The 16494-nt window shown below is 46.0% G+C and overlaps 1 protein-coding gene across 1 annotated transcript; it reads left to right on the top strand.

Moving 5' to 3' along the window:
* Positions 1–3593: 3593 nt before the first annotated feature.
* Positions 3594–10977, top strand: LOC142574780 (uncharacterized). The gene is made up of 5 exons (XM_075683794.1): positions 3594–3681; positions 6302–6430; positions 7645–7712; positions 8601–8669; positions 10882–10977. Exons 1-5 carry the CDS (start codon positions 3645–3647, stop codon positions 10975–10977), a joined length of 399 nt encoding a protein of 132 aa, XP_075539909.1. The 5' UTR covers positions 3594–3644.
* Positions 10978–16494: the final 5517 nt, after the last annotated feature.

The following is a 16494-nucleotide window of genomic DNA, read 5'->3' as shown; positions in this document are numbered from 1 at the left end:
CATTTGAGCGGATACACTTTCCATATCGCCTCCTCACCTGTAGGATGGAGATAAGCGGATTGTTAGCTGACCGCATTCCGTGAGTGCCACCGTGCCCAATGGCTCGGCCTTGCTTGAGGTGGTCTTTTATAGCTGGGTTGAGTGGTGGCGCTGGGCACAGGTCATGCGCACAGCCCATGCTCCCAGCGTCCGCGCAGGTGGATGACGAGTGATGCAGCACGGGGTCCCATGACTTGAGCGGCACGGAATCTCGTTGTAGGTTGATAGCGGTGGCATTCACGACGCATGTTGTTCCGGCTTGTCCTGTTGGCTCGAAACTCGGACCGGCATAGAGCAGCAGTCCGGGCACAAGCTGTAGGATGAAGATAAGCGGATTGTTAGCTGACCGCATTCCGTGAGTGCCACCGTGCCCAATCCGCAGAGCCAAACGCCGATGAAGGCAGGAGGCAATTACAGAGTCACGGGAGATGTGTGTAACGGCCATGGTGCGCCCCTGAAAATTTTCGGCTTGATTCGCAGCCACACTTTTGTCGTAGTTACCGATCAGCACGCCCCATGCTCTTTTTAAATTTAGAAGACTCGTCTGGTGCCCTTTCCCGGTTTAATCTGCCTATCTAGACATACATAATTTCCGTCGTGTGCTGTTCCGGTTGGAATAATTCAGGCACGGACGCTCGTTCCTGCTCACCGCTCTCACTGGAGATCACATGCCATTTCGCCTGTGAGAGCTCGAAATCATCCCTCGACCTTGAAAATGTTGGTATTGTTACCAAAAGCGCAACAGCATCCGTTTTCGACCCTTTCGTAGATTCACACGCAATATTAGCACCTGGAATGTTTTGGCATCGAGTTTCGTATTTTGCGATCCGCGATAAGCTCGTGGCCCTACGCAGCCACGACGAAACCATGTTTTTGTCACCTTCTTCCTGTCTCCTCGTCCTCGCGCTCTGGTTTGGTTCTTCAAATAATGAAATACCTACTAACCCTACTATCCAAGTGGTTACGACTGTGCCCCTGAGAAAACAAATAATTTCTCGTCAATGTTAATATCTTAAAAGCAGAGATCTGTTCTTTCCACGCTGTCTTCCCGTTAGCCTATGCTGATAATTTCAAGACGCACGAACGAGCTCGGCACCGTTACTACATGCGCGGCATGTATACGCCTTTCGCAAATTTCTCCTTTTTTTCTTGAATACCAGCGCAGCAAAGACTGACCAAACCCCAGACCCGGTGAACTCCCACCGCCTGGATGGCCATGCCGACCTTTGGTGGTGTCTGATTCAACAATAAACGCCACTCCCCATGACTTGAGCCAGCGAAAGATTAAACGTAACTGCCGTCTATCGCTTACAAAACTATGGAGATACTACTGCTGTCCCATTCGTTACAAAGCAAAATGGTGTCATTATCATTTTGAACCGTTTTTGGCTCCACCATGGATGCCCTCGCGAAGTCACCAAAGAGACAGATCGCTAGTTCTGTGACTGAGTTAGTATTCTGAGGGTACCTCACGGAATTTCTGAGGGTTATGTATCTGTGTTTATATGCATGTTTCTTTGTACCTAACGATATTCCCACCTACCTGCATTACTGAATAATTCATGGTAGAATGAGTAGCGCATGGAGATGCTGTGCTGGTTCAACAGAATTTCAAAGCAACCGGGAGACTAACTTGGATAGTTCAGTATGTGGCATTGCAAACATACGTGATACTCTTAAACGAACTTTTTTTCATCATGAAATGGACCACTGTGGATCGGAAGCTAGGTATGTACCACTGTCCAATGCACCTCTTTGGCGTCTACTTGTATCACGGGGCTTGTGCCACTCGCTCTGTGCTGGTTCTCAGTGAATATCCTTGATGCCGACTTGGGGCATATGGTATGTGCCAGTACAAGGGAGTCGCTCTACCATAGTGAAAGAAGATCGCTTAAAATTCTCTGATGCCGAGCGGAAGCTTACGCACGTCACACGGTTTCCCAAAGAGAGCAACCCGGCGCTTTAACAGGCTGCGCCGCAACTGCTCTGGGTATGTGCTGCTTTTCAGTGAACAACTTTCACGACACCGCTTAGGGAAGGGCGAAAGAACACTCCCACTACAGTACATGCCTCATAGATAACTCGTTTTGGCGGTGGCAGTATGTTCTGTTGCTATATTGATTGAATGCTAAACGCAATACCGCAGGCATTCATCGTGAGATGGGCTCTGCTGGGTTTTTAATGCGTTAGCATTCTTAGGGTACTTAACGTACTTGCTGGGGGCTAACTATGTATGTTTGTATGCTTGTATCTAAGTATGTTTGTACCTGGAAACTAAACCTGGGAACGTGTACTACGCGAACCCTCTTGAGTGAGACTAGTGTAGCAGGGCTCTTTTACGAATTATGAGGCTTCGCCTGGGCGATTGTTCGCCGCAGTGAGGTTAGAAGGACTTTTGAGACTTCTACAATGCTGACTAACTGCCATATCCTCTGCTCACAGAGGTCTTGCAGATAAAAGAGAATACAGGGTAGGATGTCTAATCCATAAGGACATACCGGCCAAGATTGATGGCTTCTACAGAAATAATGAGAGGGTAGCAGTCATCTCAATGAAGCTGAATAGGAGGCAGAGAATAACAGTGGTAGTACAAGCCTACATTCCAACCTGCAGTCATGATTGTGAAGAAATAGAAAAACATGAGGAAGGTTTTTGATTAGAAATAATAAAATTACAAACTCATTATAATGTTGTCATGGGCGACTTCAACGCAAATGTTGGGAAAAATCAGGGTGGGGAACAAGCAACTGGCAGCTAAGGCAACGATTCTAGGAACGCCAGAGGAGAGATGCTGGTAGAATTCGTGGAAAGGAATCGACCCCGAATAATGAATACCGTCTTCAGGAACCTCAGAAAAAGGAAGTGGACCTGGATAAGGCCTAATGGTGAACGAAAAAATGAAATAGATTTCATACTCTCTGCCAATCCCAGCATAGTGCAGGACGTAGAAGTTTTAGGTAGGTTAAGGGCAGTGACCATAGGTCTGTGAGGGGAAGAATTTTTCTCAAGCCGAAAAGAGGAATATTAAAATTAGTCAAGGCCATCCTAGACTCAGCAAATGTAAAAACAGACAAATACAAATTTTCGTTATGAGGTTTTTTCCTAGAGCTTTTGTGTTTATTTAAGTGATTGTGTAGGCCGATACTTATCGTAAGCCTCGGTTTTCATTGTCTTGTGTACATAGAAAAAACATTACGTCCAATTTCAAAATGGTTAGGTCCCAGACGTCACCCCGCACTGAGGAACAATTTTGATGCTGACACTACAATGTTTCCGCGTCGGGGACGAGAAAACAAAATGATTGTGCACACCGAATCGGCAAAATGTGTTCAGTATATTTTATTGAATCACCGCTACCTCACACACGTAAGAAAGCCCTGGTCTAACATTGACTGCCCTGCCTGAGCCCTTTTATGTACGTGTTACGACCACTTTAGGTTACGCGTTCTAGTCTGATGGCTAGATACTTGTGCATAGGTGTCCGCGTGGTGCATTAAAAGCATAACTAATCCACAGGGAGACAATGCTCATATTCGCATTTCCTTTCAGACTGTCCAAATAAAAATTGCATTCAGGAGTGGTGTCCTGCCGTATTCAGCGAAAGCATGAATGCTTACATCGGGCAAGGATCAGGTGATGGAGGTGAGTATTAACGCCAACAATGAAACCAATTGACAACCGGACGGAGAGAACGTGTACTAACAAAGCGCTGTTCAGCACGATGGCTTCTTGTATGCAACGTGCGTGCATGCATAATGTTGTGTGCGAGTATTGCCATCAATGATGGAAGGCTGAAGGCCACATAGTTTAGAACTACAGTATATATCAGCAACGGTTAAATACCCAGCACCTTTGTCCTCTTCTGCAGTCATGAACTACTATTGCAGATCGATAACGTATGGTCAGCGAAAGTTTATATGAGTTTAGGAGCATTGTCGAAGACCTCAGACGTTAGCAAAATGGTTGTCAGGAAACTTATAGCTTAAATCATTTAGTGTAGGTACTCTGATTTTGATTCAGAGATGTGAAAGCCGATACATTATTCTACTCGTTAACGCGCGTTGCCATGGTGCCCTGTATATTTTCTACCTGCTACCTTGTCAAGTGCTTTGCTTATGTTTTGCGAACGAGTAGTCTCTGGGGTGTATTTGCGGCGGATGAAATACATATTTACCCTTTAAACTCTCAATTATTATGCGCGGTCTATGTGGACAGAATTTCACATAACCGTACAGCGAGCTACAGTGGTCAGTGCTATTACTCGTTAGTGGTACAAGCTTGACACGGTTTTCAATTTTATAAAGGTAATTGGTTACGTGTGTTAGCAAGTGAGAGGTTCGCTGGAGCAAGCGTATTCTTCAGGCAACCTTACAACATGAAACCCGAATTTTCGTATATGTAAGACTTTGAGCAAATAGTCTGGCAACTCAAGACAGAAATTATATTTTTAGTGCTGTGTTATACTTTAAATCTGTTCGCATATTTTGGGATTGAATCGACGCACTTGGCTTAGGTGAATACCATAGCTTTATTTGGGGCAAGTGCCATTGGGTCTCAATTTGCGCGAAAAAAAAAATGGTACGACTATAACGGAGATGGTGATGCGACATCCCCGAGGAGTTTTCCTTAGATAGCACAATGGATTGCAGTGTGCTTTGATTGAAATTTTTCGTTGAGCTTGACATTCCATGCGCTGGGAGACGTAGGCGTGGTCGGCGCCGACAAGGATCAGCACATATCGGTGCCATGGGCTGGAGGGCGGAAGCTCTTAGCGCATGACGGCGTATCCCCGAACTGGTTAGATTAGATAGCTTTGCGATAGCGTACGTGCGCAACCATCAAATGCTTACATAGGTGCCTAAAGCGTTCTTTACAATGCCCATGACCTGCAGGTTATTTGCCGAATTTCACGTACGTAAGGTTTCCGCAACGATAAGAATGAGTGTTTTTCAAACGTTGTATTCCCCTGACTCCAGCTTCAGCGTGCATCGTCTTTAGGACTCCGCTCTCACTGTTGTGGGTGTTCAACACAAGGTGAATATGCTCTGGCTTGCCATCAGCCGACCTGAATAGCAAGTCATGAGGAGCTAGCCCACTCGCTTTTTCAGTTAATTTAGCTATTCCTAATGTCTGTTGCCTCACCAAATGAATCGGCACAGAAACAACTCGCCAACGCTGATGTATCGGCTTCTCTTCCAGATGTCTGTCATGCGGCAGCTTAAAGTGCTATACATTATTGCTTTTTCGAGATCTGGGTTCCCGTCCATCAAATTGAAGATTGGCCTGCGAAGCATATGGTAACACAACGCGAACTTCTTGCGTTGAACCTATCCAAAGGCCTGCACGCTTGAGTGAATCTGACTATTCAGGAGGTCGCGAGCGCCAGTTCTCTTTTGCTTCGAACGCACGAGGTGACCTAAGGGCTGGCGCTGCTAAGAATCACCGGTGAGGAAAAAAACCGAAGTTAGGCTTGCCCCATGTGGCGTATGCTTTGAAGGAAGCGTTGCGAGCACTATTCATTGGTTAGATCAGTAATGCGTACAATGCGCTTACGGAGAACCTCGCAAGTGGTTCTACCTTTGTGCGGTCATTGTGCTAAAAATTTGTCAGCGCGATTGAACCGTTCACTTCAGTAGCTTTCCTTGCAACGCCACTCTTATCGTTATATACACCTTCAAATGCTTCACAGACCTACGCTATGTTCAATATCTTCGCTTGCCAGTGCAAATGTATTATAAGCATGATTATGAAGCACTTGGGCGGCCTTGCCGCTTGCCACGAAGAACCACTGTGTTAAATGTTCCTCTTTCTTGTTTGCATACACCCGGTAACCTTTTACTAACATACTGATGCGTTCAAGGCTGGTATTTTTGATTATTTCATTTATTATTGCAGTTCCACGTAACACTCTTGTACTTTGTAGAATGTTCAGCGATTAAAACCCGATATTCGGAGCGCGTGGCTGCCGGCGCTTTGTGCGCCGCTGTTAAGCGCTGGGGACACCGAGCTGGAGCGCACTGTGGTATACAATGAAAGCGAAATCCTTCGGGACATAATGTTATCTATACTGTGCCGATTTCTGTAGAGCGCTTTCTTTGACCCTCAGAGTAAATTAAGGAAATGAAGAGGACTAACGGGTTCTATGTGTGTCTTTATTACCCCCGTTTAACTATTTGCCAAGTATCAAGTATGTGTTATCATTTACGTGGCATACGTACTCATGAAGGTGCTGTCCTGCCGTTCCAACATGTTTTTTTTTCAGACGACGCCACTTCGTGCTTGAAATTATGGTGCCCAGCTGCCACGCGTTTTTCGATGAACAGCTGGATTTGTCCTTCTGACCTTGACCCGGATATGGCAACGATGCCAACTACGAAGGATGAGACAGCGCGTGAGCAATCTGTTGTCGTCTAGAAGAAATGTATTAACATAACGGTAGCATTTGTCTCTCAGAGGCCCTTATGTTCCGGAAGACTAAGAGCTGCATCGTAAAGTTAACCTGCATATTATCTGGTGTAACAAGCTGAATTTTACTTTCGCTTTCGTCAGCGCACTTACTGAATCGTTTTCGCCGCGACGCCCTGGAACACAGGCCTAACACACTGTTCAATAGCTGAAAAGGTCAAAAGCTGACAGCCTTACACCTCCGGAGACACTTATTTTAGTTGGTGATCTCCGAGTTCTTTTTACGGAATGGCTTATAAAAAATATTTTTTTGATATTCATTTCGCCGGTTACCATTTACTCGAACTAATATGCTAGTTGAAACATCTCGAGTCAGAAATTTACTTGCTCATAGTATTTCTAGATTATAGATAGCGTCAACTTTGTATTGCTCATCGCTGAGCTGACTTAATGGAAACCCCAGTAACGTTACATTAGTAGGCGTAAGAAATATTTGTATGATATAAGCAACTTCGAACAGAAGGCGTTTAATCAGGTCTGCTGCATTGCACGTTTGAATGATCAAGAATGCCGCACTAAAGAGAGGTTTTATGATGTCATGTGGACAACGAAGGGTGCTTTTCAAACCTCGCGAATGAAATAGATTGATAGAGCCCCAAAATTTGCTCTGCTTCAATGCCGGCAGATGCTACACAGGTATTTTTTTTTTGCTAAATGCTTACTCTCGAAGCTATATGCGGGCGGAACATTTTAAACTACTGTTTTGGCAGAAGTTGTCTTCACAGAATTTGACCCTTTATGATTCTCGAGTTGTCAAGTAGTCAACGTCTGGTGACGTCAAGTTGGTGGCGTGTGTTCTCCTTAGGTATATCATTTCATATCTTATCTTTCATACATGAGTCATCGAAGGTTCCAAAGTAATCGCTTGTGCGCGAGTGTCTTCCAGGAAGTAGAACCATATGGTAGTGCACAATTCGTGCCGCGCATACATGCAATCAGACTACAGAACATTCGGTGACAATAGACAGAACCATCGGCAACGTACGATAAACTTCCGATACATACAGCCCCGTCCTGCCCTGAGCTATAACATTTGCTAGACGGTGAAATGCGGTCACCCTGTAAAGATAAAGAAGTACACGTGTCGATATATTTCGGAAACCTTGATTTTACGCTTTTTTAATGCCTGTTCTCTTACAGCTTCCACAGAACAAACAACAACTCAGGATACTAAGCAAGATGGCGGGAAACAGGATAAAAAGGAGGAGGTGCGTAAACTTCGTCATTGGACATATACTATGCGTCCAAGGTAAATATTGCCAGAATATAAAAATGTGCAAGTGCCGCGTAGGTGGATAGAACCAATGTAAGGTCGTTTGCCATCACTTGGAGCATGTCGGACTATCTTTTGTGTTGAGCTTAATTACATAATTGGTTAATAATTACTCAACATCTAAAATATTATAATCACTTAGGGTTTCAATGAAAGAAATTGTACACCATCCTGCAACGTTGCACATGCAGCTTCCTGTTCCTGAATAGCTCTTACATAAGTGTTTTTCTTCGAAACTTAGGAACAAGCCTGCGAAACACGAAACAGTGGCACACGACTAGTACCGCGCCTTCCTTGTAAGTGAGTTGTAAGCGCAAGAGCTTTACTCCGGCCAAGTTCAAGGGATAGTTGATTTTATTGGTTCCAGCTCGGGCAATTTCGTCATTTGACGCCTAGAGTAATGAACTGCGTTTTGTCCTGTAGCGACCGCGACAAAACACAGTTGATTACTTTAGGTGTCCGAACTTACAGCTGAGAAACAGAAATATGGAGTACAATCATAAACAGCATGCGTTACTGATAATTTCTCGCAACAAGCAAGATTGGAAGCACCGTCCTTCCTTATTTCAATATTGCTTGCGGTAGGTACCGAACATATGGCTGCATTTTTTTATTTTCGTTTCCGGTTAGGAATATTTATTGCCCACCAATAATTATTATTGCGCTTTTGCTTTGATGTGATACTTAGAGACAATGGTATTATCGGCTGGAAATACCAAAGTAGGTGCAAGTCTGCAATCGCCGTCGTGCTCATTACGCGTAATCTTAGGTCAGGAGATTCGCGAAGTGTTTACGAGTTCTTCGGCGTTTCCTTTCTTTGCAGTTGGGCAATCCTTCTCCCGAATGCAAAGACTTTAATACAAAGGACTATCCCCACGGAAAAGGATGCAGGGTCTGTAGAGCTGCCGTTTTTTATTATTATTCGTACTACAGTTCTCATGACCTTTACGATTATCACATAAATAATTAAAAAGAGAAGATTGCATGAATTTTCCTGTCACATTTTATTGCTCGCTAAATTTAGTAAATGAGAGTCATCACAAAATCACGAAATGTGCACTTGTCCTTTTCAAGCATTCGCTTCGCTTAGCGCTTTCCTCAATTTGGCACCGTCGTCCCTGGCGTTCCGTTCGCCGCACATCCGGTTAGTGGAACCGCACGGGATGCTGTGTACGTTTTCTCCAATGAGAAAGGATAGGTCGGTCACGTGACGCAAAGCTCGGTTTCTTGCTAAACCCTCAGATGTTCTTCCCCTCCACCCAACACTGGCAGCACAAACGGCCGATTGCGCCGGTAATATGTTGGCTGCCTGGCTTTTCGCATTGCTAGCTGATGGAGGGCTGGTGTTATCTATCGCATCCGGTAAGGCAGATGATGTTTGCCACCACGGCGCCCTTATCTTTTGATGTGAGCGTGGAGAGCTGCACCAGTGCGTGCTTAAACAGCCAGTGAGCACTCGAGAATGGGAGCGTGATAGTTAAAAACAGAACGCTGTAAAACGTTGTTTACATTAAAATGTAATTCGTGTAAAGAATAGAAAAATTTCAGAACGCCAAATGATTCGGCGAGGTCGATATCGCGCTCGACAACACCTGGCCAGCACCACACTTGATACCTAAACATTCGCAGTGCACAAGCATAACCGTAGTCCGTGTGTTTTATTGACATAGCAGTTATGTGGACACTCCAAACGAATTTTTGCCGTTGTCGTCGTCGTTAGCTTCCGTATAAGTTTATGTCCATTTCTGCTACATGTCATGCCATATGAAATGCGATATCGGCGGGCTATATTGCCACACCATTATATCAATAAACGTTTCTTATACCAGCTCTTACATTATTGACAATATTATTTCTCAGAATTTTGGGAGTGGAAGCCCACAAACAAGTGTCATTAAACAAAACACCGACAACGCATGCCTCATATCCTAAAGCTTCTGAGACTTAAATATTAAAAGTGTCAGTGAATGACGGAGCCGTAACTTGAAAATGGTGGAATTTTATTGGCGCGGCTGTGCACAACCTTCCGGGATCGGTCCACTAAAGAGGTTTGGAATATGCCGGATGTGGTAATGTCGCTAAAAAATACGTTAGCTTTATGAATAAGCTCATAAGCGTGATTGTCCGATGGCAGGATTCAAACAGAGCACCCCTAGCACAGCACTTCGCTTTTACTTAGCTCATTTCACGTCCTACTGCCACTACAGCTTCGAGTCTTTTACTTGGTGTAAGATTTTAACATGTTGCTACCGCACTCAGTGCTTCGCCCTTGTGGTGAAACTATGATGTCCTTTTTTCGTTTTAGCGGAGCTATTGTTGCTTCATCTTTTTCACTGCTGCTGTGGCTGCTGCTGTCCTCCGCGCCTCGTCGGGGGTGGTTAAGAACGCGTATATTATACATGCCAGGTGCGCGGGCGAGGTGTTATGAGGCCTGTGGAACAAGAGCCCCTCGTCGCTGCCACAATGTCCTGTAGAACTCATTGGCCCTTGACTAAATACGCTCTGGACGGGCTTAATTATGAGCGAGCCTTCCGAAAAAACGTGCTACAGCAGGAGCGCTTATCCTTGTACTCAGGCGCAACAGTCCAGAAGGGACGTATACAGAAAGGTAAACAAGTAGAAAGGGGATACATTAATATTTAGTATTTATAATAACATTTATAATAATAATAATAAGGAGATATTTACAGCTTCGCTAGTGATCCTCCTTCACACAGTAGAATGGCTGTGAATTTTCTTTTGCTATAGCGCTTCACTGCTTCACTTAGTAAACTCGACTCAAACGCTGTGGCTCTTACCTTTTCCATTGGCGGCTCTAGTCTGAGTGCCGCTGAAATTGAAAAAGAACTCTCATCAGAAACATTAGATTTTCTGTTGTGACATGGTCGTTGACCATGGTCATTAGCATAGTCACCTGACCATGGTAATTAGGTGAAATACGACTGAGTATTGCAGTGGTACAGAGTGCCAGTCGGTTCACTTGTTCAGTGGTGTTTTCATTGTGCGTAACGGTCAACAATGCTGCAGATATCATCCACTCCAATTCGCCCTTTGATCAAAGCGCCTTACTTTTGCGATCATAGTCGGAATTTGGATATTTGTAGAGCTTCCAGTTTGTCATATTTCGGAAGAACTCCGTTGCCGCTGATGACAACAAAGAGGAACTCAACTTTGACGGCTCTACGATCGTTTCTGCTTGACTGCTGCCTTGTCGAATGGACCCCGTGTACTGCCGAGCGTTCATCGTGCTTCTCTTTGTCCCTTTCATGAAAAAGAGACTGGTCATTTTGACTACGCCCTGCTCTCGTTCGCAGATTTGAGTCATTCAAAATTACCCGGACACTGAAATTACTCCAAAGAGAATCGCGGAAGTGGTGCATGCTTGATATTTCTGGGCAAGAAAACTTGGTTCAGAACAGTGGTCGCACTATAGATTCGATGAAAAGGTTCGCATCTCCATGAACTAAAAGTACATCACCTACGGGCAACAATTGTTGTTCCCGTAAGGCTTCTTTTTTTTCAGCTTCGTAATCTTCACGCATAGGTGGTAAACTCCCAATGGCTTTGGAACAACGACCGGCCCTCCTGAAGAAACTGCTGGCTTTTCAATACGCCTAATGATGAGATGCAGTTCAATATAGTCAAGTTCCTGCAGTACGACGTCATATAGCAGAATAATATATTGTTCGCGGTATGCATAGCGTAAGTAGCATGACATTTGAAGTTATCAGGATTGTATACTCCATATAAAAATTACAATGTCCTTTGAACGCATTGCTCTATAAGGTAGACAATCATCTGACGCTCTGTTAATGTTCAGCTTCATTCATAACGTCGACATCGACTAAATTTTCATGTCCGCGTTGCAGTAAATTGTCCGGATACCTCGACTGGTTGTTTTTCTAGTCCCTTAGTACATCCATTTGCTGTTTATATAGCTTGGGTGATAAACAAGTGAAACTGCTTGTAACTACAGACTGTGCCTCCCTAGTTAGCCTCTTTTGTTCTACATGAGAGGAGGGGGGACAGGTGCTGCGAGTTCAAATCCAACTACTTACACTATGTGGAGAGGACGACAGCAGTGGCAACTGCCTTGCCGATTATCTCAACCTGTATGTGGGCTCAAAACTAAATAGACAAATAACCCACTTTTATTGGCTGATTTGTTTATACAAATAGCAAAACGCCCAGGAGTTAGTAAGTAGGCAACTTAACCCAGTAAAACAGTGTAGCTATCTGTGAATCGTAGTTTTTTAGTAAAAACCGTACGCTCATATAACTATAATTGTTGTTTTCAGCTCACAAATACGCCGGACCAGAGCAGCGGTAACCTTCGATGTTCTCTCGGTGTATGCAGCGGAGTCTACTGCGTATCAACGGACTACTCAACATGTGAATCTCCATGATAGCACTCTACGCACGACCTTTGACTAATTTTTTTTAAATATTCTTCATTACGATCGCGTTATTGCATAGGCAAAATTGTAATTGTCAGAATATTGTACAAGATGACTCGTGCATGACAATAAACAAACGCTCTACTCTTATTCAAAGTATCTTGCATGCTGTGCGTGGCCGTATAAAGAATTGTTGCTCAGGTGCCCCAAAAGTATTTAAATTAAAAGCAAATATAGCAAATGTAGGAGTTACTGAGCGTGCCTGTCAAACAGTATTTCCAGCTAAGAAGGTTGAGACCTCAAACATCCGGCAGATGCAGATGAGATGGATTTAGGTAGAATTGGTTGCGCATCTTCGTTGTTATGCAATATCTCGATGTTATCGTAGAGGCAAAAGGCTGTGCCCTAAAGTGTGAGAGCCACGTCGATTCTTCGGGGTGGATCCAAATGGCTCACTGTGCGACAACCAGTGAAAAGATGCGGGCTCGTCGACGAAGGCTCTCTCTCTCATGGGAGTGTCAGGAGCATCGGATAGCATCGGATAAGGGGTGCCCTTTATCCTATCTGCTGTTTATGACGTGCATGGTAAGGAAGAAAAAAGCGTTAGCTGGAAGTAATATCGGGTGTAATCGCTCACGCAAACGGCCGGATACATCAGTAGAGCTGCAGTCAGGGTTACCTTCAGGACTCGATAGCAACCAAACGTCAGTGGGACGCCAGGCATTTGGAAATCATGGGAGGACCAAAAATAAAGCTGTGCAGGGAAGTAAGGGAAGCTCAGTGTAAAATTGATTATGATAAAAGACTGAGGAATATAGAAGAAAGTAAATGGGCTGGGAAGAGTGTTCACTAAAGGAAAAACATTGATTCGCAGTGGGGGAAAAGTACTAGGCAACTTACCAGCAAATATGGGACCAGCATGGTGAGCAACATCGCAACAAAGAGGCGCGGCTGGGATTATATCCGGTGGACACGGCGGCACAGCGTATGCAGTGTCGTCTAACCGCCTTCTGTTGCTTGAACAGGTGATGCTGATCGCCGCATCATACCAGCTGCATGCGTGGAACCAGTGCGCCATCGGACCTTTGGACCGTACCGGCATTCAACTGGACCGTGCTATCAACGTTACTCTCGGACACGGAGACCAACGGCAAGAGACGGGAATAACGTCCGACACTATAAATCGGCCACTGTCAACTTACGGCTTCAGTGGGCACGGCGGCACAGCGTATGCAATCTCGTCTAACCGCCTTCTGTTGCTTGAACAGGTTTGTTATTACAATTTTTATGGCTACAAGAATGATAATCGCTTTGCTGCTGTGCTGCCGTGCGGAGAAGTGATTTTTTCCGGTTTTGCATCTTTTTCCGGTTTTGCATCTGTTGCTGTCTGGCGACGTAGAAATGAACCCTGGGCCAGAAACGAAGGTGATGTTAAAGGAATTATGCGATGGCCAAAAGGGAATACAATCAGATCTAGAGAGCATGAGCAAGCGACTGAAGGTGGTTGAAAACAGCCTTAATATATTTAAAGAACAGGCGAGTACAATTGCTCAATTGTCTAAAACAGTTAAATAGTACCCTTCGGCAGCAGCAGGAAAGAATGGACAGCTTTGAGGACAGAAGTAGGCGGGATTGATTGATTGATTGAGTAACTTTTATTTTACAGTCCTTCAGAACGCGTATTAGCACGTCGCCGGCCGCTCCCACGTCGGGACCGACAGGCCTAGCCTGCCAGCCGCATCGTGGGCCTGCTGGAGAGCCCAACGTTGCTTAGCCAGGAGTGGGTTGCGGAGGGCCGCCTCCCACCTAGCTGAGCTGAGGTCAGGGCTTGCTATAGAGATACATCCCCAGAGCATGTGCGAAAGTGTTGATCTATCCCCGCAAGCAGGGCACGCGTCATCGTTGTAAATCTCCGGATATATCGCATGTAACGTGAACAGGTTGGGATAGGTTTCTATCTGCAACAGTCTGAATGTCAGTGCCTGAGGCCTAGTGAGCTTGGGGTGAGGAGGAGGGTATTGTCGCCGCGAGAGATAGAAGTGTTTAAGAAGTTCATTATAAGTGGCAGGCGCGTCCCTACCATGCGTAACTCTCTCTTCGGCCGTTACAGCGCCAGCGCGGTCAGTCAGTGCGCGCGCGGCAGCGTGGACCGTCTCATTGAGGTTCGTGGGGACACCCGCCATGTGCCCAACGTGGGCTGGGAACCAAGTAAGCAAGTGATACTTGATTCTATCCGGACCTGCCTTACGAAGCAGCCCAAAAGCCTGTTCTGAGATCACTCCACACTGAAATGCCCTAATGGCCAACCGTGAGTCACTGTAGATCACGTCGCTGCTGTCATCAAGCATCGCCAATGCAATGGCCACCTGCTCGGCTATCGCCGGATCTCCGGTTCATACAGATGCACAGTTCGTGAGTCGCTGTTTGGAATCCACCACTACTGCAGAAAAGGAGCACCCCTTCCGATATGCGGCCGCGTCAACAAAGCAGGCACTACGCCCCTCTGTCTGGATCTGTTTGAGTATGGTTGAAGCTCTTGCTTTCCTTCTACCCTTGTTATATTCAGGGTGCACATTTCTCGGTATCGGCGATACGGAGATCAAATCTCGTATGTCCCGTGGTAACTGGCATTTTCTTGGTGCTTCTGTAGATGGTGGGTAGCCGAGTTCTTCTAATATCCTCCTACCGGCGGCGGTCGTGGAGAGTTTGGCAAGTTGCGCTCTTTCCTGAGCCTCTGCAATCTCCTCCAGAGTGTTATGCACACCTAGCTGGAGGAGGCGATTGGTGTTGGTAAAGATCGGTATACCCAGGGCTCGCTTAGTTATTTTCCTGAGCAACGTGTTGAGTTTGTTCCTCTCTGCTCTTTGCCATCTGTGCATAGCCGCCACGTAGGCGAAGTGGTAAAGCACAAAGGCGTTAATCAACCGTAACAGATTGTCTTCTTTATGGCCATGATGGCGGTTAGCCATCCTTCGGATGAGACGTACGGCGTTGTCCGTCTTGGTCGTGAGCTTGATTATCGTTTGCGCGTTAGACCCAGTAGATTCGACTACCATGCCGAGTATTCTTATTGCGTCCACCATAGGAATCTTGTCTCCCTTGCCCGTGCGAAGACAAATGGTGCTGTCAGACAGTGGTCTCCAGCCCATGGGCTTACGACCTCTTCTTAAGGGGCGGTAGAGTAAAAGCTCTTACTTCTTAGCCGATCAGTTTAATCCCGTGGGTCGAAGATAGCCCTCTGTGACCTCGATGGCCTCCTGTAACGCACTCTCAACCTGTCCGTCACTTCCTCCAACACACCAAATGGTAATGTCATCCGCATAGATGGTATGCCTGATGCCCTCGACTCGTGAGAGTGTTCTGGAAAGGCCGATCATGGTCCGGTTAAACAAAGTGGGCGAGATCACCGAGCCCTGTGGAGTGCCCCTTGTTCCAAGCTCCACCTCTTCCGCGATCATGTCTCCTGCGCGGAGAGTCGCTCTTCTTCGGTGCAAAAATGACCTGACGTAATCTTGGAATATTACGCCCAGACCAAGCTCGGATATTCATTGCAGTATAAATTGATGGGCTATCTTATCGAAAACCTTCTCCAAATCTAATCCAAGGATGGCCCGAGTGTCCCGCGTGTCATTGTCGATTACCTGACTCTTGATGAGCTTCATGGCGTCCTGTGTGGACAGACCTGCCCTGAAGCCAATCATCGTGTGGGGGTAGAGTTCCTTGCGTTCGATGAACCTCGTCAGCCTGTTGAGTATGACATGTTCCGCGAACTTGCCTACGCAGGATGTGAGCGATATTGGTCGCAAGTTGTCCAGGCTTGATGATTTGCCAGGTTTGGGGATCATTACTGTAAGTGCCCGCTTCCATGCTTCCGGGACCTTGCCTTCCTTCCATGTCTCGTTGATGACTTCTGTCAGGTATTCTATCGAGTGATCGTCCAGGTTACGGAGGGTCCTATTTGTGATGCCGTCGGGACCAGGAGCAGACTTGCTATTCAGCTCATGCCGCGCCCTCCTAACCTCTTCCGTGCTGATGTCTGCATCCAGCTCGGAGTTGGGTGGCCCAAGGTAGTCTGCGTAGGCGACCGATGTCCCTTGCCGGGGTCCAACAGGGAGGTACTTCTCCACGAGGCTCTGCAGGACTTCCTCCGTGGTCTTGGTTTGTATGGCTGTATGCAGAAGCTTTGCCATCACATGCTGCTGGTTGGAGCTTGTGTTGGTGTCGTCCAGAAGATGCTTTAAAGATTCCAGTTTCGACCATTCCGCATTTGACCATCAACTGAGTTGCACACCTCGTCCTATTGTTGCTTCGAAGTAGGCG

The sequence above is a fragment of the Dermacentor variabilis genome, chromosome 3, assembly GCF_050947875.1.
Source record: "Dermacentor variabilis isolate Ectoservices chromosome 3, ASM5094787v1, whole genome shotgun sequence".
Taxonomy (NCBI): Eukaryota; Metazoa; Arthropoda; class Arachnida; order Ixodida; family Ixodidae; genus Dermacentor; species Dermacentor variabilis.
Note: the sequence above shows the minus strand (reverse complement) of the source record. Positions and strands in the feature narration are given on the sequence as shown.